Here is a 24,422-nt window from a genome sequence, read left to right on the forward strand (position 1 = left end):
GTAGTATCATTCTATGGAACTTGCTATGAAAACAAAAGTCACTAGTAAATTCATCATTCTTAGACAATCTCAATATGGCGGTTAGTTTACATAGTTATTAGCAAGTTCCATAGATTGACGCTTTAGTTCATGACACTTGCTGCTCATGAGTATGTTGGGTTAATACAATATGCAATATTATGGTAGGTACCTACAGTCAGAAATCCTGGTACCTAGCTCAGCTTGCTCACCTTGGTTACCTTTTCTTTGCAGCTGACTGTACGAACGTGTTTGGGTTTGTTAAGTACCTATTGGTTAGCGATAAAAGTAAGTATTAAAAACCAGGCAAGTGCGAGTCGGACTCGCGCACGAAGGGTTCCGTACCATAATGCAAAAAAAAAAAAAAACAAAAAAAAAAACGGTCACCCATCCAAGTACTGACCACTCCCGACGTTGCTTAACTTTGATCAAAAATCACGTTTGTTGTATGGGAGCCCCATTTAAATCTTTATTTTATTCTGTTTTTAGTATTTGTTGTTATGGCGGCAACAGAAATACATCATCTGTGAAAATTTCAACTGTCTAGCTATCACGGTTCGTGAGATACAGCCTGGTGACAGACGGACGGACGGACGGACGGACAGCGAAGTCTTAGTAATAGGGTCCCGTTTTACCCTTTGGGTACGGAACCCTAAAAAAAACTCAAACAACTTATTATGTAAATCGGGCTTTAGGTTCTTTTTGGACTGCGGTTCGTAATTAAAAGGCGAGAATCTTTTTTCTTTTATTAATTTTTATTAATACGATGTAACAAAACTTCTGACAAATATTTACAACCTGGGCCTAATTTTATAAAGCTACAAGTTACAATTTACAAGCGGAAGTCTCTTTCTAACACATAGGGTCAGAAAGAGACTTCCGCTTGTAAATTGTAACTTGTAGCTTTATAAAATAGGCCACTGGTCACAATTGGCAACGAACTAACATAGATTTTATTATTTATGGAGACTAGTTTCAGTAGGGATTGAACTAAAGTGGCCAATATTATGATCTAGACGCATAACTGTATTCTTAAGAATAAGAACGTGTGTAGATAATTTTGAATACTTTAATCGCTGAGCTACTTGTGCTGCTGACTTGTCATTTTATTACTTAAAGAAGTAGATGGCGCTGAATCGCGACATGTTACTTTTTATGTTAATTCTAATTAGGTTTTCTAGTACTAACGTTTAATCATCCAGTTATCCACCTACTTACAGCTTACAGCAGACATAATGGCGCCGAATAGCCCCATCTTACTTTAGATATTTCTTTGCCTATGGTACTATTTACTGAGACATTCAACTGGATGGTAAAACTAAAACTATGAACTTTCACTTGTTTTTCCTACTTCAGCCTCATTTCACGCATCAATTCGTTTATCAAACTGTTCGACAGCATACACTTCGCAGTGTTCTTTTCGCCCTTACATTTCACCGTTCGTCTATTAATCCCGTAAACGCTCGATTCGCATTTTTTCAAAATCAAATCTTTAATTTCCTGCAGCTCTGCTTTCGATAAAAGATTAGTGTTGGAATAGTCGCAGTTGAGAGGTGGGAACTCTCGTTTCGCCATCTCGTACAGATACATGGGGTCCAATGTTTCGCGTCTCTTTTTGTTTTCGAGTGCCTTCTTCCGTTTCAGCACTCGCTTGAGGTCCTCTAGTATGGACCTGTTTTCAGGTATCTCGTTGTCTATGATTTCTATCTCTTTCTCGTTCAGTTTCTGAAGGTCTCCGTCGTCTAAGTTGAAGTTGCGTTTAACATTAGATGGGATGGAAGGTATGTTCTCTGTAAAATATAATCAAGCGAAGTGGTCATGGAATTCAAGTAGTTTCGAGTAAAAACCTGATTTTTATTTTAATACGCTTGGCTAAGTTATCACGTCTCGTCAAAAAATTACCTAATAATTTGTGCCTAATACGTACTAAGTATTAGTTATTCTGTGCTTAATACCCGTAGCTACCTATAGCTTTCGCTGGTTGCTGGCTGGGACTAGGTCGGCTGTACGAGTAAGATGCCCGTGTAACACCCCTTTACGTTAACTGAGCTGAGCAAGGTACCTACGTGAACACACTGCGGATTTTTAAGGAAATAAAATTCACGTACAAACAGAATTTTCTTGTCCTACTTAAATGTGCCGAGATGAAGAGCGTAAAATTGACCGTAGTTATGCAGAAAACGACCAACTCATTTTTTTTATCAATGCAGAAAGCGACCAAAGCTATTGAGTTAGGGTGTAAGTCACTTTGACAAAAATAAAAAGTTGGTCGTTTTCTACAGAACTATACGGTCAATTATTCCTATTATTTTATTTTTTGGTTAACCCTGTAAATATACCTTTGTTGTTGTTGCCTCCGAAATCTTTCATTTTTATGGAGAAAAATGCTCTCATTTTCTGCGTCGGCACCGCGGGGTCAGCCGCGTTCAAGTCGAATATATCGTACTCCAGGCAAACCACCCTCTCCTCAAGCTTGCGGACCTCAACGTTGTTCTTTCTAAACTTCGAGAACTTCTCTGCGATCCGTTTTACGTGGGGTGTTTCCGATATACGAATTTGACTACCACGAACCGACGGAGTGCGCTTTTTATCTGGAAAACGCAAATACACTTAAAACGTACTTGTGCCATTTTTGTTTATAAATAATTTATAGCAAAAGAATAGTCATAAGTCATAATGTACCTAAACGTATGTGACCATCTTCGGAATGACGATCAATGAAATATTTGATCAGCCGATTCAAGGCTCCTTTTCAATAAACTGGTTGAAGAATTTAAACTCTCTCACCAAGTTATAGATTAGTTGGTAACGGAGCAATTGGTTACCATTATCAAGTAGCCTTATTATACCTACATAGCTAGACAGCAGGTAGACGTGTAAAGGGAAATTGTAGGTGTGTATTCACTATGAACAATGTTTGGGATAGGTACACTGTTTCTGAAACACTATGCAGTTGTTTACAGAAACCATGTTTCAGCTCAGTAGGGCTGCCGCCAATACCGAAAATCGTCAATTGCGAGGATTTTTCTCTGTCACTCTAATATACGCCTTCATTGGAGTAAAAGAGAAAGATCCCCGCAATTTGCGAGTTTCGGTTTTCGCGGTAGCCGCTCAGGTAGTGAGGACGGTCTGAGATACAAATAGACTATCGATAAACAATGGTGTTTGCCGGAACTGTTCTGTGTTTCAGAAACACGAGGATTTCTGTTTCTGAAACCGTGTTTCTAAACAAAATGTTTATAGTGAATACGCGGAATTGTTCTGTCTTTAGAGCACCAATGATATAATAGGTACACACCTTTTGTCACCTGCTCGACCCGCTCTGGGCTCGACACTCTCGACATAAATAAGGCCGCCTCGCTGACGCTGTTGATGGTCTGCCACTGCACGTCATCCATCTAATGATAAAGGGTTCATCTTTAAGACCCCTGTATATATTGGGCCAGCGTAGGCCAGTCTAGGGGACGCATTTATGCGTTAGAGGGAGCAAGTGATATTGCTATCTCATTCTACCGCATGGCTGCGTCTCTTGGACTGGCCTGCGTTGGCCCAATATGTACAGGGGCCTTAAGATGTATAATTATAGCAGGGGTATGATGTTGATCATCTTCCGCACGCTATCTCAGCTTTTTGCCATGCACATGGGAGCCTGGGGTTGGCTTGGCAAGTAACCCCAAGAATCGGCTTAGGTACGTACTAGTTTTTATGAAAGCAACTGTCACTGACCTTCCAATCCAGAGGGGAAACTAGGCCTTAGGTAAAGCGATTTGTCCGGTTTCCTCATGATGTTTTCCTTCACCGAAAAGCGGCTGGTAAATTATATCACCTCTTGGAGAGGTCGTCCTCTTGATTGAAAGTCGCACTTTCATTAGATATCACGTTAGGCATCTATGACCATGATAACCGTTCAAATGAGGATAAAAATAGTACTCATAAACGAAAATTAGACCAACCAGGTCCGTCGTCACGCGCTCGTCTAGCTGGTGTACGGTTGACGGTGGATCCACGAACGCCGAACAGGTCTGCACCATGGAACCTTCGCAGGCATTCTTCATCGCCGCTTTTGTCGTGTCTGGTGTAGAGTCGTTGCCGATTTCTTGAGAAAGGTTCTTATAATACTGATGAATAGTATTTTGTCAATTAGGTACATTACTAAGAGAAGATTTTACGCAATAACTCAAAAACAAAAACGGCTGGACCGATCATGTTCGCTATAGTTTTCATTGAAAGCATTTAAACTTTTGTTTCACAATTTTTTTTCATATTTTTTGGACCTATGGTTCAAAAGTTAGAGGGAGGGTCACATTATTTTTCTTTCAGAACGATTATTAATTTCCGAAACTATTGACTTTATCAAAAAATGGTTTCTGGAGAACCTTATTTGTTTTGAAATATCTATCCAACGATATCCCACACTATTGGATCAAAGCAAAAATAAAAAATAAACTAGGAGGAACACAAAATAAGTTTATTTTTGTAGTTTCTTATTTTACCATTCTGTCACTATACCTACATGAATTATATACATAACTGCCATATTGCAGCGTTCTAATAGTACTTGCAATCACGGGAGTAAAGCCGTGGACGGACAGACGGACATGGCGAAACTATAAGAGTTTCCAGGTGACTACGAAACCCTATGGCCACTAATGTATCATCTTAAGAAAGCTTCCATTTTGGAAACGGGAAATTTCGATCCTCGTACAAAAATATGAGGAATTTCCAAAATTTCGCAATTTCAGTAACTTTCCGACGGTACATCTAGTAATTTGCATACCCATTCGGTTCCTAATAATAGCCGCCTATATTGGCCTATTTACTTAGGCAGCTAGGTAGAGTAGGCTAGACAATTAGGTACCTGTTTATAAATAGTTCTTTAACAAAAATAGCAAAAAAACGGAACTATGAGGTCTATGGCACGAACGTGGCAAATCTATCCTGATTTGCCACGTTCGTCAGTTTCGACTCACATATTTCGCAGGCAAAGCCATGTCCGTCAGCTGACCGAAGTCTTCATTGCTAGGCCTGTAGAAGGTGGACCGATGTGATTTGCTTCTTGTAAAGGGATTTTGGCGCCTCATAGTAACTTCCACCTTTGTTAGAACATACATGTCATCATTATGTCTCATACCTAACATATTAAGTACCTATAGTTCGTTTTTTTTAACCGACTTCCAAATCCCAAAGGAGGAGGTTATCAATTCGGTTGTTTTTTTTTATTTTTTTTATTTTTTTTATTTTTTATGTTTGTTACTCCATATCTCCGTCATTACTGGACCGATTTTGAAAATTCTTTTTTTCATTGAATGTATATGCATACAGATTGGTCCCGTTTCTGTCAAAACCCAGTTCTGATGATGGGATCCATGAGGAATCGAGGGAACTCCTCAAATCTTAAAGGCATACATATAGTGATTTTTGGGTTTTTATCATCAAATCAAGCATATACATCCAAAAAAGTGACATTTGATGAAGTGGAACTGCTGATGATGATCAGAACGGAACTCCTCAACGACGCATAGTTCACGGTTGGCGATTTGTCCTCTTCGTTATGTTTGTTAAGCAAGTTAAGTTTTTAAGCTACATTTTTATCAAGCTCGAGTTCTGATGATGGGATCCATGAGGAATCGAGAGAACTCTTCAAATCTTAAAGGCATGCGTATAGAGATTTTTGTATTTACATCAAAAAATCAAGCATTTTCATTAAAAACTGTCGCATTTGATGAAGTGGAACTGCTGATGATGATCAGAACAGAGCTCTTCAACGACGCATAGTTCACGTTTGGCGATTTTTCCTCTTCGTTATGTTTGTTAAGCAAGTTAAGTTTTTAATGCACATTTTTGTCAAGCTCGAGTTCTGATGACGGGATCCATAAGGAATCGAGGGAACTCCTCAAATATTAAAGGCATGCGTATAGAGATTTTTGTATTTACATCAGAAAATTAAGCATTTTCATTAAAAACTGTCGCATTTGATGAAGTGGAACTGCTGATGATGATCAGAACAGAACTCTTCAACGACGCATAGTTCACGTTTGGCGATTTTTCCTCTTCGTTATGTTTGTTAAGCAAGTTAAGTTTTTAAGCCACATTTTTGTCAAGCTCGAGTTCTGATGATGGGATCCATAAGGAATCGAGGGAACTCCTCAAATATTAAAGGCATACGTATAGATTTTTTTGTATTTTCATCATAAAATCAAGCATTTACATTAAAAAACTGTCGCATTTGATGAAGTGGAACTGCTGATGATGACCAGAATAGAACTCTTCAACAACGCATAGTACACATTTGGTGATTACGAATTTCGACTTTGACTTGGACTGGGACCCGGACTCGGACCCAGAACCGGACTCATACCCGGATCCGGTTCGGACCCGGACCCGGACCCGGACTTGGACTCGGACTCGGACCCGGACTCGGACCCGGACTCAGACCCGGACTCGGACCCGGACCTTGACCCGGAAAACCACTATGATACCTTAACTAAATAAACCACTATGATTACCTACCATAAAATGTGTAAGTATATTAAGTATGATGATGCCAATCCCTGAGATGCCCTCCCGCTTAAACCCCCGTACACCGCACCGCATGCGCCGTTAAGTGGGTTAGGTTAGGTTTGAACTGCGATCCTCACAGAACAGAACTGCTATCAGAGAAGTGGGTTAGGTTAGGCTAGAACTACGACCCTTACAGAAGCGAAATGCTAGTAGAAAAGTGGGTGGTTTTACCTCCTTTTCTACATAGTGCACCATCTAATCTACAATAATCTTTCACCGGCCCCCATGGAAGTCGGTTTTTTTTCTTAAAAATTATTAGCATTAGAAATTAGGTAAACAATCTTGATGTGTCTTTTAATTGAAAAACACAAACATTTTAAAAATAAGTTACGGCAAATATGTAACAATTATGATTCTAATACGATCATTTATATTCTTCTGCTTTCATAAGTAATAGTTTTTGAATTTTAAAAAGCGTTTTTCAATTAAAAGACATGTCAAGATCGCTTTACCTTCTTGCAAGTTCTTTCTAATGCTAAAAAAAACGAACTATACCTATTTACTTTTGACCGTATATTACAGTTCGTATTTTTTACAATTGTTACATATATGCCGTAATAACTTATTTTTAAAATGTGTTTTTCAATTAAAAGACACATCAAGATTGTTTACCTTATTTCTAATGCTAAAAAAACGAACTATAGTTCTTGGCACCGCTAATACTCGTAATGTAATCATGGGTTTTTAAAACACTTACCAAACGAAAAGACATTGGGTTGTTAAGTTATTGTTGAGTTTGTTAAAGTGTTACCTAAAACTCCGTCTCCATATCGCGCAGCAAACCATCGAACATTGTTGTTCGATATGGAGACGGGGCTTAATGCACTCAGCGAACACAAATAGGTAGGTAGTTACAAAAACCAGACAAGTGCGAGTCAGACTCGCCCACTTAGGGTTACGTACAAATGTAGGTAACTTTTTTTAAAGAAGTTTATAATTTTCAGAATTTTCCCTGTATTACTAAGACTCTACTGTCCGTCTGTCACCGGGCTGTTTCTCATCTCATAAACCGTGATAGCTAGACAGTTGAAATTTTCACAGATGATGTATTTCTGTTGCCGCTATAAAAACAAATACAAAAAGTACGGAACCCTCGGCTGGCTAGTCCGACTCACACTTGTCCGGATTTTTTTACGTTAACTTAGAAGTTTGATTTTTTCAATTTCTTTTGAGTGCACATGGGCTCGCTAGCCGATGCGGGGCCCCTAGGCTGGTGCCTACTCTACCTCGTCAATCCGGCTCTGTCGATTCGGTACATTTACATCTTCGCCGTATCTTTCCTTAGGAGGTGGAAATACTTCCTCAACCTCAGGAGTGAGGGGAGACGTATTCATGTCTCGATTGATCTCATACTTCTTAGTGGGACTGCGGCCCTGCGTCCGTTTAACCCTTCTCATTTTTTTTATGACCGGAACGTTTCAATTACATCGTATTGTTTTTAATAATCTACTAGAATTTTGCGCTTTTTAGTTGGGATTTTTGTTCTATTTGACAGTTGACAATTCCATTTTTTTGAAACGGAACGTTTGGCCTGTTTTGAACTAGCGTTTTTTTTAACCGTACTTTATACGACGCTCGCGCGAAGCAGGGCTATAACCGCGAAAATCGAAGTTTGCAAGTTGCGGGGATTTTTCTCTGTCACTCTAATTACGGCTTCATTGGAGTAAAAGAGAAAGATCCCCGCAATTTGCGAATTTCGGTTTTCGCGGTAGCCGTTCAGATTGTCTGCAGACGTGTGGCAGTCGTGCAGTGCGCGAGCGATTCGCATCTTTGTGTGCTCTTAGCGACTCATCCACCCTTCGACTATTTCCCCTCTGCCGAGGTACAAGATTAGCGCGTTAATCTAATCTACCGCGGGTAATACTAATAAAACTAGTTGCACTTGGATTTTTCACTAGACCGAGTCCAGACGCGCGCGTGAACACTGCTGCACAAAAATGCCTGTTTGCTCGGTTTTTTGTTATAATAAAAAGAGGTCGGGGACATCAAATTTACAAAAAGAAAGTGTTACATTTCACATGTAATATTTTTTTTTTTACATGTCATACGTTTAAATACATTTAAATACAATTATTATATTTTAGTCTCAAGTAATTGTTGGATTTATCGATTTTGCTCGTTCAGTACAAATTGCGGATCGGTCGACCGACAAATCCGACTTCTCATCTCTCAGAATACAATGACATACTTCAACGAAAATGTGTTAGTGTGCGTGTTGTGACACTAGTCACTCGTCCGTACACAAAGAGATCGAGGTTTGCAAGGTTTGTCTTTGACGTGTGTCATTTTCTATGTATTTGTGTCGTCATTACAGAGGGCCTACCGTGAACCACGTTCGGCGTGTTGCCTCCCTGTCACACTTACGTATGAATTTACAAGTGCCATGGAGAGGCAACACGTCGAACGTGGTTCGCGGTAGGGCCTCTGATTGGATTTTGTATGTAAGTGTATGAGAAGTGCGACTGTGTGCACCTTCCCCCCGCGAAAAATGGCAGAAAGATTTGTACGGTGAGATATCGCTTGGGCCCCTCCCTCCCGACGTGTCGGAAGCCGGTGTTGCTCGAAGCATCCACCAGACTTGGCGAAATTAACTTTTAGAAGAGTAAACCTAAACTGTTAAAGCTAACTCTATTGCTAAAGTCTGTGCAATAGCTTGCTCCGACTCTAATACCCACTCAGGATACTTCGACACAAAAGGTTCAGATTTAAAAATAGCCGTAGCAGTATTAAATAGTAAGGTAATGAGACCAAAGAGATCGATTATTTCTTGGAAATAAAAGGCAAAAAAAAATATACAAAAATATATTTATTTTAAAATAATTAGTGGAGTCTTGCGATATGAATATAAAGTTCAAAGTAATGAAAGAATAACTTAAGTCTGCGTCAACCGTCCAGTGGCGCCCTCATTAGGGGAATTGTGTTTTCCAATAAACCAATTAATCTATGTATAAATCAGTATATTCATAATGTTGTCCTACTGATTCTTCAACTTTTGGTCTTTGTCACATATGTAGGTTTATTTTGCTTTATCACATTAACGAAAATATGTGGGTTATTTTGCCGTTTAGTTGCTAAGGAGTCCGTCCAGATCTGGCGAACCCACACAATCTTACTAAAAAATGTAATGATCACGATCATTCGTCAAATCGTCAGATTTCAATGCACCCCTATGGATTTGTATGAAGCTGGATGCTGTAGATCAGCGGTCGGCAACCTTTTAGCAGCCAAGGGCCACATAGTAGTTGACGAAGTTGACGCGGGCCGCACTTTGTTAATATGTGTGACTATATAACATTTGCGTTTGGCAATATTACATACAGAATAGCCAGGGAGGCTCGCTTGTTGCCGACCGCTACTGTAGATAATTGGTCCACAGTTCTTTCCCCATCGAACATTTCGCATATACTAGTAGCCAATCACCAGTTTCCTTAGTTAGCAGGTTTATTCTGGGCTTCCGGGTTGAACGTAGGATCCAGGCCAAGTTTCTTCATCTCTACCGCCATCTCAAACAGGTAGTCGTAGCACTCTGTCCTGAAATCAGGAAAATATTCTAATAAGGAAAGGTGCTGCTGCTAATGCATTTTACGTCAATGTCTATGATTCGAATGAGGTGACGCTGAGTTGACTGCACACCAAATTCTCCTCGAAAGGGAATGCAATAGGTTGAAGTGGTCTGGAGATTCGGTGGCACAATAACTTTCTAATGAGAACTACATTATATTTAGTCTAATTTAAGACAACTTTATTCTGCTGCTAACCTCTGTTCTTTTTCCTCGACATGAGGTCTCTTCGGATGCGTGGCGATTCGCCACACCACCCCCCCACGGAGACAATTTAAACCACATAAAATTTTATAACAGACAAACAAAAATATTACATACCATATCATGTGATAATTTCTGAACCAGACAATATTACAATTAAAATTTGGGTGCGTGGCGATTCGCCAGTGGTTTCCAGCGTAGAGAAGAGCGTGTGAGCTTCGAGTTTTTGCAAACGCTTCAGACGGAGGTTATGAAACAAAGTATGTGAGTAAAAGAGGATACCTACGCACACACGCACGCACGCACACACGCACGCACGCACGCACGCACGCACGCACGCACGCACACACACACACACACATACACACACACTCGTATCCCTCCAAACATAGACCGTGTGAAAGAAGAAGACGTGCAAAGAACGGAACCAAGACATCGAGCGACAAGAAAGTTGATTCAATACCAATGATACTCACATAGTTTTGGCTTGCTGCCAAGTATCCCCCCACACATAAACACCGTGTCTCCGGACCAGCACAGCACTGGTCCCGGGGTACTGCCGCAGAGCCTCGCCGAGACTGCCGGCCAAGTCTCGCTCGAAAGGCGTGTTCTCGATAATTGGGACGACTAGCTTCTCGTCGTAGCGCAGAAACCGACCCAGTATGGCGTCTTTTATTCCCTGCAGTATAGAAATTATAACTTAAATACAGCCAAGATTCTCTTTAGATCGCTGAGCCAAAGTAGTTTAGTTTTCTAGTTATCTTATATCTGATATGCAGTATGGACCCTTTCAGTTATGTTATGGGTGAGCTTCGTTTTATCGATGACTGAGACTGAAGTTGGCCATTGTTACTCTATGATAAAATCAATTAAGCCTTATTGAGCTTGGGTGCATTTTAATTGCTCGATGAGCAGTTAGGCTAATTATAGAAAAGTACTATCGGCGAAGTAATAAGTAAAAAAAAGTTCTTCTTTACAGTACCTATATGTGAAATGATTCGATAGTTCACTTAACTGTGCACCTTAACCGGTTAGCAATCGTTACAAAACTGACAATGTCAAATCCCAATACATTTTGTCAGGAATGTAATGGTTAGACGTTACTGGAACACGACTTATGGTAACATTCCATTTCTAACTGCAGCTGAACTACCGGTACTGAACGCGTCGCTGTCATTGTCAATTCCCATAGTAAAATGAACAGTAGTGCAGCTGTCGTTGGAAATGTACTGTCACCTTTAAAGTCTTAAAGTCGCGCTTTAAAGTACAAGTTAAATGAAAATGCCTAATTTAACTATACCTTGATCATCTCCTGGTGGGTGATGGTGAACTCCTTCTCATAGAGCAGCGTGCAGCGGACGGCGTGCGGCGAGTGCGTGTGGATGACGGCGCCGGCGCCGCGCTCCTTATACGCCAGCATGAACAGAGGCGTGCATTGACTCTTCTTCAGCCTGATAGGTATCAGTCATTTATTACAAGCTTTATTGGTACAAAGTTCCTTATCGGACTGTTGGTGAATGGGGGCTAGGCAGCGAACTGATATACATGGAAGTATTCTGTCCGCTCAGTTATGACCCAACGTAAACTATTCTATTGTAGGCGGTGCTTACAAACTATTCGATTCGCAACTTCAGTTCGTCCGAGATGACAGTCGGTGACGGATGGCTAAATTGATTTATAAAAACAACGTTTTTTTGTAATTAAAAATGTCTTCATGTGTCGTGAAGTGGTGCAGAAGTTATTTTAGTTCATACCAAGGATAGTGGAATCACTTTTCACTTGTAGTAAACAGATAACTTCAGTAAAATTTGAAATAAACATGACGATTTGTTTTCAATACTACCGTGCTAAGCTAAAACGTAACAACTGCATACGACTTTCATAACAACATACGACTTTTTAAATTGCAAGGATAATAGGGATGGTGTTATGCCAAATGAAGTAGACTATTTTAACCTTTTGGCCGCCGGACCTAGTCCGCAAAGACGCTCACTCACACGCCAGAGCAAATTTTAAGTAAACAACTAATAAAAAGTTTAGGGATTGCAAATAGTGATATCGATATTTACAATATTATGGTAAAAATCTTTTTAATTTAGCTTTGTTCTTATCCTGTTTTAATTTCATTCCAAATTGCCAAAATTAAACATATGTTTTACACCCGAAAATGTTTAAAATATAGGGATTTAACATAAAAAACAACCACTAAACAATGTCGATTCAAGACGTGATATCGCCGCACTAGGCTGTACGAGAAGTCTTTTATACAAGACAACGGCGCCCATGGACTGCCCGCAATGCAGACCGACAAGGACTGTTTCCGCGCGGATCAAGTAATAATAGTCTCTAGGTCAACGGCGTAAGCGCTTGTCGGTACGTAAACTTTATTGGCGTAACGTTAAAGCTGCGCATCATGTGTCGATAAAGTCAATATACCGGAACTGTTTTAGTGAAAATTACACGTGGGTTGAATTTTTAATGAGTGAAGATATTATTCCGGAATTAGAATCTATCATTATAATTTCAGTTTGGTTTACATTCATCTATAGGTAAACTCTTATCAAAAAAACGTTCAACGACTTGTTACAAAAAAATTACACATTAACTTCAATGTTATAACAATAAAAGTAAAGTCTGATAAACAGGTATGTCCCTGTACCACACTTGTGCGAAGCGGTCGCTGCGGTGTATCCCTTCCCACTAAGCTATAAAATAACATCAATTATTTTTTTTATTTATCTCTTCTGCAATTAAATAGTCCACAATCTACAATGGCAAATTTACTTGTCTGACTCTACTTTATAGAGCTAAAGAAGCTACCTGAACTTTAAATATAGTTATGCCTATCTGACTTTCGTTCTACGTATTCTAGTAAGTAGTTACCTACTATTCGTTGAAAAAAATTGGCGATTAACAAGTGTTCAAATACTTAGATAAAATCATATTTCTGACTTTATATTTACTTTAAAAATTCCCATATCGAGTTAACATTCCCATCCCTAGCTGTCTCTTATACAAGACAACGGCGACGAGGAACATGAAAAATGTTGAAAATTGGAGCAATTTTTTTAAATGCCTTATTATAAAAGAAGGGATTTATATAGCGGCTTAAAAAGCAAATAAATGAAAAAACAAAGACCTTAAATATGAACACGAGTGTAAATGAAATTGCAATTTTTATTATTTTCACATTAACTCAGTGGTTGAATTTGTGTCTTGTATACAAGACGACGGCGCCAGCGTATCGTTCTATCGTTGTCTTCTATACCGGACAACGGCGGTCAAAGGGTTAACTTGTGCTTGGTTTAGGTATTTTCTATATAATTATAAATGTAGTAGGTAATGAATTCTTTCTTACAGATTTGTATTTTCCTTTTTTATTTCATGAGACGGAGCTGTAAAAAAACTACCTCATTCTTTCAAATTCATAATCAAATTTGATATTATCATTTTACATTACTTTCCATTCAGATTCCCACAAGATGCTATTCACAGAGAACTATGGAAAAAAGCTGTCCAATTAGAGAGACATGAAATTAAGTGGATGCCTGGAAAGATATCTAGAATATGTTCTATTCATGAGATATAACTCGTGAGATAATCATACCCGGTCTCCTATATGTAGATACACTTCCACTGAATTAATTTAAAAAATACACACATTATCTGAAAATGTTGATCATTCGAATCCACCCTCTACCGTCACATATATGTCGGTTCTCTCTCAAGCGATTTTTGACCCGATTCGTGTACCCATGTATATTTTGCAGGCTTTATAACCAGTCCGAATTCTAAGATCAAGTTTACCATACATTTACAATGGCGTACTTGATCTTAGAAAAACGGACAGACTATACCTGAACGTGACTTCGCACTGCCATACAAATTTATAATAAAATATACAAAATACTTATTATAGCGGAATACATTTATACAACAATGATATATTTACTTATGTTGAGTTAGTCTGTCATTTCATAACAACATTTTAACTAGTTATCTTTTAATCTGCATTAAATTATTATACGTGAATTATTTGACTGGTTCTTCAATGTATGGCATAAACCTATCCCTGTCCAAGTCATATTCTCATCAAATATGAACCGCAAACTCTCAGCGGCCAGTACGTACAACAAGAAGGTTATTAGCGGATTAATGTCGCTGATTGGTAGTTATTGACATTATATGCATTTCATCTACACTTAGCTATGTACCATTAGTGTAATAAAGATGACTATTATTTTGTTTACCAGCTTTGATTACAGGCTCTGTAAACGCGTCGTCTTATTTAAATGTAGGCGTAATTTTGTATGTGTGCTAATTTGGCCCGAGAATTTGAACGGTAATGTTCCTAAAGGCGGTTTCCATACTAAATATATGCGTTCACTGGGGCTAGGCGAAAAAAACCCGGTCAAGAGCGAGTCGGACTCGCGTTCCAAGGGTTCCGTACATTAGTCCGACGTTCGACTCACGCTTGACTGCACTTTTCTAATAATAGGTCTTGCTGTCGGTAAAGTACTATTATGTGTATTTTTTTCAAAATTTTAGGCCCAGTAGATTCACGAGATAAAGGGGGGGGGGGGGGGGTCCGACCTATGTAGTCTGACCGATTTATGTTTAGATATATGTTGTGAAACCGAGAAAAAGTATCTACATGTGTTAGGTTTTTTTTTTCTTAGTTTCGTTCACTGTAGAAATTGTAGAAAAATACACGTGAAGTTTCCTTATACCCCCCTCCCCCAACGTGAACTATCGTGATTTTTTCGTGACCCCCCCCTCGAACCCTGTCGAACCTCGCGTAATTTGTGCACAAGCCCTAATTGATTAATGTCACTATTTTGGATTTCACACTGATATTGGATAGGTCTATATGGTTCAAATATTATTGCAGTTTTTTTATACTAAAGGGGTCCACTGATTACCAGTTCACCGGATGATATCAGCCTGTCAGTTAAACGCAAAAATTGACAGCACTGAACACCTGACAGGCTAACTGACTGATTGTCCGGCTAACTGGTAATCTGTGGGTCCCTTAAAATAAGGACACTAAGCACAAAATAATATCATACATTGATACATATAGTTATATTGCTATCCTTCAAAGTTTATTTTTAGTTGTAAGTTGTTTATGTTTGTCTGCCTGCTGTCAATGCCACTGAGTGAGCAGGATAGGGGTTGTGTATAAATCACGCGAGGTTTTTTCGGGTACTTTTTGACCCCCCCTCCCCCTTGGTGATATTTGGTGAGGCTCGCTATTTTAAAGTGCAGCGTGAAGATTTATGTTTAACGAAACCGAGAAAAAGCATCTGTTATGTTGGTACTTTGATTAGTGTTGTTTCTTGTTTAAAAAATAAATATTTAGTCTATGCTGTCATGGCGTTGTTTCATTTACTACATTGGCGACTCGAGGAAATTAATTAGTTGTTATTAGTGAAAATGGCGTTAAATACGAATTTCTTGCTGCCCGGGGCTTTCGATCAAAAAAAGGACGATTGGAAAGTGTATAAAGAACAAATGTTGTTTGCGCTACAAGCAATCGGCGTGGAAAATAACCTCGAAAATGCCCGCGCCATTTTTCTTTCACAATGTGGAAAAGATACTTTTGCATTCGTAAGCTCATTAGTGGCACCGAAAAAACTCATCGAAGTGGACTTTAAAGATATCCTGGGCGTATTGGACAAGTTTTTCGCGCCCGAGAAAAGCGAAATACTTGAAGCCGGGAAATTCCATCTCCGATGTCAAGAGAAAAATGAAAAAATGCAATCTTTTATTTCGGCCATTAAAGCGTTAGCAGTGCATTGTAACTTCAGTGATTTAGAAAGACAATTGCGTGACAGACTGGTGTTGGGAGTTAGAGATGTGCGTTTGCGACGTGAATTACTAAAAACGGACAATTTAACGTTCGCGCAAGCCGTAAGCCGAAGCGTTCAATATGAGCAAACTGTGAGCGACCTTTACCCGCAGGGCGCGAGTACCTCAACACCTCTGGAGACCAAATCAACAACGAGCACAAGTACATCTGAACCTATGGACACCAACCTAGTTAACGTCGGCTCGCACAAGCGCGAGACTGCCTGTCGTCACTGCGGGGCGAATCATAACCCTAGAGGCTGTAAATTTGCTAGGGCAAACTGTAACTACTGCAAGAAGGTGGGCCATACGGTTGCCGTATGTTGGAATCGTAATAAAAAGAAAATTAATCTGGTGGAAGTTGAAAAACTGGATGACAGTAAGGAGGATTTCGCCTACATGAATGAAATCCTGCAAGTACATGTCAAGCCAAGTGCTGAACAAGCTAGTAGCAAGATCTTCACTACAATGAAGTTGCAGGATAAAGAAGTTCAGTTTGAAGTGGACTCAGGGGCGGCACGAACTGTCATCTCATATGAAACATGGAGAAACCTTCAGTTCAATATTAAATTGGAAGACGCTAAAATAAACCTTATCACCTGGGGTCGGCATCCAATTAAGCTGAAGGGATTGGCTAAAGTTAAAGTTGGATACAAAGGGCTTGAACATGAATTAACAATAATTGTTGCCGAAGACAGGGGACCTAATATTTTGGGAAGAGATTGGTTTGCGCCATTGGGAATACAAGTGGAAGGACTCTGTTGGACAAGTCAAGTACCAGAAGAACTGCAGTTGAAATACCCTAAAGTATTTAGCGACCAGCTGGGTTGTTACATGGGATCACCTGCAAAACTAATTCTGAAGAGTGAAGCTCAACCAAAGTTTCTCAAATGTAGACCTATCCCATATGCTCTTAAAGAAGAAGTGAAAACCGAACTGAAGCGACTTGAAGCAATAGGTGTATTGACTCCTGTACGATATTCTGATTGGGCTACACCACTACGTATTGTGAGGAAGGAAGATGGATCCTTGAGAATATGTGGCGATTACCGTTCTACGGTTAATATCTCAACAAACTGTGATGTTTATCCACTGCCAACATCAACGGAAGCATTCCAATTACTAGCTGGTGGCAAAATATTTACAAAACTGGACCTAAAACAAGCTTATACACAGATGTTAGTAGATAAGGAATCTGCTGAAATCTTGACATGGAATACCCCGCTAGGACTGATGCAAGTAAACCGATTACCTTTTGGGGTCAGTTCAGCACCAGGTATATTTCAACGAGTGATGTCAAGTCAATTTGCAGACATGGATGGTGTTGCTGTTTTGTTAGATGACATTGTGGTGACAGGTACTGATGAGGCTGAACATGCTGCAAGCTGTGAAGGTACTTCAGCGTATTCAAGAGCTTGGATTCACTATAAACATTAACAAGTGTCAATTCTCTGTGCCATCAGTGACCTTCCTTGGCTATGTTCTTGATGCAAATGGCATACACCCGTGCCCAAGAAAGATTAAGGAAATCCAAGAGAGGCCAAGCCCATCAGATCTGAAACAGCTCCGTGCTTTCTTAGGCCTAGTCAATTTCTATGAAAGGTTCTACAGAGCTAAGGCGGACATATTAGAGCCTCTGCATCAACTTCTAAAGAAGAATATGACTTGGAAGTGGGGAGAGACAGAGGAAGATGCTTTTAAGAAGGCCAAACAGCTGTTAACCTCTGATTTGACCCTAGTGCAATTTGACAAGAATAAGGAGGTAATTCTCACTTGTGATGCCTCAGAATATGGAGTTGGAGCGGTGATAAGTCATATTTTTGATGATGGTCAAGAGAAACCAATTGCAATGGCTTCACGCACTATGCAGCCGCATGAAAGGAATTACAGCCAACTGGATAAGGAGGCCCTGGCTATAATCTATGCACTAAAGAAATTTCGAGACTACCTGGTTGGTGTAAAATTTACCATAATTACAGACCATAAGCCACTAATTGGGCTCTTAAACCCAAGGAAGCCTATTCCTGATCAAATCTCTCCACGTCTGCTGCGCTGGTCACTGATTTTAGCTAGTTACAATTATGACATATTGTATAAGCCTGGCCAGGTAATTCAGAATGCTGATGGATTAAGCAGATGGTGCAGTCCAGAGCTGGTGCAAGAGGAAGCTCCTTTGCCAGAAGTGTTACTTCTGGAACAAACACCTGAAGGGTGGACAGTTTCTGTTGAGGATATTGCCAATGAAACTAAAAAGGATGAGGTGTTAAAAAAGGTAGTGTTTTTTGCCTTACATGGGTGGCCATCAGAGAGCAATGACCGCATGTTGCTGCCCTACATACAAAGGAAAGATGCAATTTCAGTTAGCAAAGATTGCTTATTGTTCTCAAATAGAGTTATAATACCAGAGAAATTGCAGGGTCAAGTGTTAAAAATTATACATGCACCTCATGCCGGTATGGTACAATCAAAGGCCTATGCACGAGCGTATGTTTACTGGCCAGGTATGGACTCAGACATTACTGAGATTGTTGAGCAGTGTGAGCGCTGCCAGTTGACTCGCAACAATCCTCCGGCAACATACAGAGAATGGCCGAGGCCCGAGAAAGCATGGGAACGCCTGCACATTGACTTTGCGGGCCCATTTATGAACAAGACCTTTTTGATACTGGTGGATGCATACTCCAAATGGCCAGAAGTAGAAATAATGTCTAGTATGTCTAGTGCGCAAGTTATACAGTCGTTGAGGAAGATTTTTGCTGAACAGGGCTTGCCGGATGTACTAGTATCAGACAATGGAACTGCTTTTGTCTCGGATGAGTTTGAAACTTTTTTGAAGAGGAATTCCATACAACATATAACTTCACCACCTTATCATCCAAATTCTAATGGACAAGCCGAACGCACGGTGCAGACAATTAAGATCAAAATCAAGTGTCAGAGTGATATACCATGGCCGGAGAGAGTTGCAAAACTCCTGTATCATTTAAGAACAACTCCCAGTACAGTAACCGGGAAGACTCCGGCAGAACTCCTAAATAATAGGAAGTTTAGAACAGCTTTATCAACATTGCACCCTGATTCCAATCATAGCAAAAAGGTTCAAGCATCAAGTAAGGGCCTAAGACAATTTTCGGTTGACCAAAAAGTATATATAAGAAAATATAATAATAATATAGAGAAGTGGATGAAGGGAATAGTGGTGAAACAGAGTAGTGAAACAATATATGAGGTAAGAGCTGATGATGGGCTGGTGTATCGGCGTCATGTGGATCAAATCAGAGTGAGGAAAGATAACAGCCCAGTCCAGGACTCGGAGACTGAGCTTCCACAAGATCCCATGGGTAGTACACCAGAGAGATGGGTCAGGGATCAGTCACAGGAGTGTGATCCGCCCATTGTTATACCACCTCAAAGTGAGTGGAGGGATGTCATTGGATTCTGATTGTGTTCTGTTCCTTTACTTTTGTTGTTCTTGTTCACTCACAGAAAGTACTGTTGAGTAGTTGATTATATTCGAGAGATATATAAGTCTGATTAATGTTTTGGTGGAAAGGTGTTATGTTGGTACTTTGATTAGTGTTGTTTCTTGTTTAAAAAATAAATATTTAGTCTATGCTGTCATGGCGTTGTTTCATTTACTACAGCATCTTAATTGTAGAAAAATACATGTGAGGTTTTCTTATACCCGCCTCCCCCAACGTGATCTATCGTGATTTTTTCGAGACCGCCCCTTCCCCTATCGAACCTCACGTGTTTTGTGCACAAGCGCGTACCAATTGAAGGATACTGAGTAAGGCGTGATGATGCGCGTGCGATAGAGATAGGAAATGGCGTGTAAATATATACGAAATTATTTTTGATTAGCATCCTTACTTTGATATGTATACTATAGGTTCACATACTGTTTCTCTGGAGGTGGAAGTTCAAGATCTTCATCATTAATTGTCTGCACAAAAAGGTCATCTGACTTCATCCGTTCCTTCTGTACCCCTGATGGTGCTATGTAGATCTTTTCCCTGAAACCGATAGAACATAAATTAAAATTGTGGACATAAATATTTTTTACTAGCCTAGCAGTCTGTGGGTAAATATGATACAAGTATTATTATATACACATTAAATAATTTAATTTTGAGCTCAGGAAGTATTCGGTATTATAATATAGTACAGAACATAAATATTAAATCACTATTTTTATCTGTCATTAAATTTATAAATTTTAATTTCTCTTAATGCCACTCCACTCCCTAATAACTATACCATTCCAGAGCCTTAAGTTATTTGGACTTGCAATGTTTGGTTCAAAGTAGTAATTATTCTTATTTAATTAACTGTGTTAACAATAACATGAAAATCTTATTTAATAATAACATATCTTCTACTTCTTCAGCGTGTGTTCGCCCACCATTGGGCATACGCCTCTCCAATCTCTCCCCATTTTGAGCGATTGTTAGTCTCCCTTATCCAGACTGGTCCCGCAGTCTCCTTTCTGTCATCGGACCAACGGGCGGGTGGTCTGCCTACACTTCTTCTGCCTAGTCAGGGTCAATAATTTCATATCTAGTAATAATAAATAAATAAAAATAAAATAAAAAGCCTTTTATTTCCTTTTGTTATACATAAGTTTGTTAATAAATTTTTGTTGATTATTTTGTAGGAACCCGTTAGGTGAAGGCCTCTTCCAAAGATATCCATTTTTCACGGTCTTGTGCTATTCTTTTCCAATTTGGACCAGCAATTCTTTTCATGTCTTCCTCCCAGCGCATGTTTGGTTTGCCTTTTCGGCGCTTACCGTCTGGGCCTTTCCAGTTCGTGACTATGGCTGTCCATCTGTGGTCTTTAAGGCGAGCCACATGTCCAGCCCATCTCCATTTTAGCTTTCTAGCGTGTTCTAGAGCATCTATTGCTTTTATTGTTGCTTTTATTTTACTATGTCTTATCTTTTGTATCTTTTTTATGTTCAACATGCTTCGTTCCATTCCCCTCTGGCAAGTAATAATTTTATTTTTTATTTTTTCTGTGAACTTCCATGTCTGGCAAGCATATGTTAAGCTGGGGATGAGGCAGGTGTCCATAGCCTTCTTTTTAAGAGTTATTGGCATGCTACTTTTAAATATTTCTTTATAAGACCAATATTTGTTCCATGTATTTTTGATTCTTCTGTCAACTTCTAGTTCATTGTTCTTGTTGTTGAAACCAATCTGCTTTCCTAAGTACAGTACCGGTCAAAAGTTTAAGTTCACTCTGCGAAATAAGGTTATCATATTTAATTATGTTCAAATATAGAATATGTTTTGAATTTCAAACGTTTAATTGTTTCCACGACTACCAAATAACAATAAAAATACCTCTTGGAGGAATCGTTTTATGTTATTCGGAAAATTTGATCCATTTAATATTTTTGTTCCGTATTTCCTATGAGATTTCGTGAAGTTAGAAATCATTTAAAATGGGTCGCAAAGCCGATTTTAGTGTCGAAACTCGTGCTGTTATTGTAACTCTGTCAAATGAGGGCTACACGACGCGGAAAATCGCTGAAAAAATGAAGGTTTCTCAAACCGCTGTCGTGAGTACTTTGAAACGAAAACAAAAAACCGGTCTTAATTGCAGTCGATCTCGATCAGGTAGGCCAAAAGTCACGTCTAAAAGTGAAGACCAATTTATTTGCGTGCAGAGCAAACGCCAACGTACTCTAACTGCTCCAGAAATTTGCGAAGAACTCAACGCCACCCGAGAACAGCGAGTATCGGTTTCGACAGTGCAACGGCGTCTGCGAAACTATGGTCTAAAAGGTCGTATTGCTGCCAAAAAACCCTTGTTACGTAGTCAGAATAAAGTTAAGAGGTTGAAATGGGCCCAGAAACACAAAAACTGGACGTCTGAACAGTGGTCTAAAGTTTTATTTTCTGACGAATCGAAGTTTGAAATTTTTGGAGGGAGACGTCGTCAATATGTTCGACGACAAGTAGGCGAACGAATGATAAAGCAATGCGTGATGCCAACAGTGAAGCACGGTGGAGGATCAGTTATGGTCTGGGGATGCTTTGCGGGTGATAAAGTTGGTGATCTCGTGAGAGTCAATGGCATAATGGATAAGAAAATGTATCATAACATTTTGCAACGTCACGCTTTTCCATCTGGAAAACGGATTGTAGGCAGAGGTTTTGTTTTCCAACAAGACAACGATCCCAAGCATACGTCGAAGTTGTGCAAAAACTACATTTCATCCAAAGAGAACCAAAAAGAATTAAAATATATGGATTGGCCTCCTCAATCGCCCGACCTCAATCCGATTGAGTTGTTATGGGATGAATTGGACAGGAGTGTGAGAAAAATGCGGCCAACTAATAAAGAACAGCTTTGGGAATACCTATACATTTGTTGGAATAAAATTTCGACATCAACACTGCAAAAACTAATTACGCGAATGCCGAAAGTGTGTATGGCAGCATTGAAAGCAAAAGGCGGATATTTTGAAGAGTCTAAAGTTGGCAAAAACTGATCTTTTTTATTTAATTGTGGTTTTAAATTAGAGAATTACCTTTAATTTATTATGTAATAAAAGATTATTAAATACTTTTATTAGTACATTGTGTTATAGCTTCATTTAACCGAATTTACAGAGTGAACTTAAACTTTTGACCGGTACTGTATATATAGCTTTCAACATAGTCTAATGGTTTGTTGTCTACAATGATATCTATTTGTTTTGAGTTGGTCATGGTTTTTGTTTTATTTATATTCATCTCCAGTCCTACTTGTTTGCTTGCATTTTGGAGACCATCTATCATGGATTGCAGGTTTCGGGACGATTCCGCGAGCAGCACCAGGTCGTCTGCGAATCTGAGGTGGCTGAGATATTTCCCTTTGATAAATAGGCCTTGGTTTTTCCATTTTAAGCTGCATATGACGTTCTCTAGTACGGCAATGAAAATAGTTGGTGATAAGGGGTCACCTTGACGGACTCCTCTTTCCACTGGAAAGGCCGGACCCATGGTTTCCAGCTTCACTCTGCTGCTGCCTTTTTTGTAGATGTTTTTAAATATATTTATGTATCCACTTTCTATATCTAGTAATAACATAAGTTAACTTACCCATCTTTTATGGAGATGCCACCACCAGTTCCCGTCACCCATCCTAAATGATAGAACTGATTGCACAGCTCTGGGATAAGGTTGCGAGGATGCTCCTAAAACATATTAAAAACCGTTGAGATTAATACTTTGTACTAATGAAGAATGTTATTTTTCCTGCTTTGTTTTGATTTTTGTACAATAATAGGTTTTACTACTACTACTTATTAGGAGTGCAGGTTCCAAAATCTGAACCGTCATGTAGCTGAGATATTCTAGGAATCTAGGATTATCAGAAAAAATCTATGTCTTATCAGTTATCTCCAAAGTAGCATTTCCATTCTAACACGTAATAAAATAAACTTACTGGTCCGTACGCTGACATTGTTACCGAGGCACTGAGGCAAACTAAACGTTATCTTATCTCTATTTTACTAAACTAAGTAGACAAAACATTACGAAGAGTAAGTGTAATAAAAATAAAACAATATAAACATAAGTGATAGTGCGATAAGAGGATATATATTTTTAATCAAAACGTCAATGTCAAAATACAAACGTCAGAATCAGGCACGTTCGAATTCCACGTAACTTAAAACTACCATTTCTAAATTTTTATCAATTTTTATGATCTAACAAACATTGAAGTTCACTGATTCACACAAATTTCTACTTGCCTAAAACAAGATAAAATAAACACTAGCAAACAATTGTATATGCTGTGCCCTTTTTTTTAATTGCGACATTTTAAAAGCCGTCTGTAACCTGTAACAGACGGGCGTAGCCTTCGAGCAACACCGGCTTCCGACACGTCGGAAGGGAGGGGCCCAAGCGATATCTCACCGTACAAATCTTTCTGCCATTTTTCGCGGGGGGAAGGTGCACACAGTCGCACTTCTCACACACTTACATACAAAATCCAATCAGAGGCCCTACCGCGAATCACGTTCGACGTGTTGCCTCTCTATGGCACTTGTAAATTCATACGTAAGTGTGACAGGGAGGCAACACGTCAAACGTGGTTCGCGGTAGGCCCTCTGTAATGACGACATAAATACATAGAAAATGACACACGTCAAAGACAAATCTTGCAAACCTCGTTCTCTTTTTGTGTACGGACGAGTGACTAGTGTCACAACACGCACACTAACACATT

General features: G+C 39.4%; 2 protein-coding genes across 2 annotated transcripts; both read right to left on the reverse strand.

Moving 5' to 3' along the window:
• Positions 1–1,332: 1,332 nt before the first annotated feature.
• On the reverse strand, positions 1,333–3,416 carry LOC134668339 (uncharacterized). The gene is made up of 3 exons (XM_063525820.1): positions 3,317–3,416; positions 2,358–2,609; positions 1,333–1,808 (listed from the first exon to the last, which is right to left on the reverse strand). Exons 1-3 carry the CDS (start codon positions 3,414–3,416, stop codon positions 1,366–1,368), a joined length of 795 nt encoding a protein of 264 aa, XP_063381890.1. The 3' UTR covers positions 1,333–1,365.
• A 5,951-nt stretch (positions 3,417–9,367) lies between these two features.
• LOC134667968 (probable methylthioribulose-1-phosphate dehydratase) lies at positions 9,368–23,778 on the reverse strand. Its single transcript, XM_063525407.1, has 6 exons — positions 23,634–23,778; positions 23,288–23,382; positions 20,096–20,209; positions 11,644–11,794; positions 10,820–11,022; positions 9,368–10,110 (listed from the first exon to the last, which is right to left on the reverse strand). The coding sequence occupies exons 1-6, from the start codon at positions 23,649–23,651 to the stop codon at positions 10,008–10,010; spliced, it is 684 nt and encodes a 227-aa protein (XP_063381477.1). The 5' UTR covers positions 23,652–23,778; the 3' UTR covers positions 9,368–10,007.
• Between the last annotated feature and the right edge of the window lie 644 nt (positions 23,779–24,422).

The sequence above is a fragment of the Cydia fagiglandana genome, chromosome 10 (assembly GCF_963556715.1).
Source record: "Cydia fagiglandana chromosome 10, ilCydFagi1.1, whole genome shotgun sequence".
Classification (NCBI taxonomy): domain Eukaryota; kingdom Metazoa; phylum Arthropoda; class Insecta; order Lepidoptera; family Tortricidae; genus Cydia; species Cydia fagiglandana.

Bases quoted from the DNA above. Each gene is read 5' to 3' on its own strand.
- LOC134668339 (XM_063525820.1), bottom strand. From the start codon at position 3,416: ATGGATGACGTGCAGTGGCAGACCATCAACAGCGTCAGCGAGGCGGCC. The intron at 2,610-3,316 runs GTGTGTACCTAT...TGCGTTTTCCAG, and splicing joins GGTCGAGCAGGTGACAAAAG to ATAAAAAGCGCACTCCGTCG. The intron at 1,809-2,357 runs GTATATTTACAG...TATATTTTACAG, and splicing joins CGGAGGCAACAACAACAAAG to AGAACATACCTTCCATCCCA.
- LOC134667968 (XM_063525407.1), bottom strand. The intron at 20,210-23,287 runs GTAAGTTAACTT...TATCGGTTTCAG, and splicing joins GGCATCTCCATAAAAGATGG to GGAAAAGATCTACATAGCAC. The intron at 11,023-11,643 runs GTATAGTTAAAT...TCTATACTGCAG, and splicing joins CCCACCAGGAGATGATCAAG to GGAATAAAAGACGCCATACT.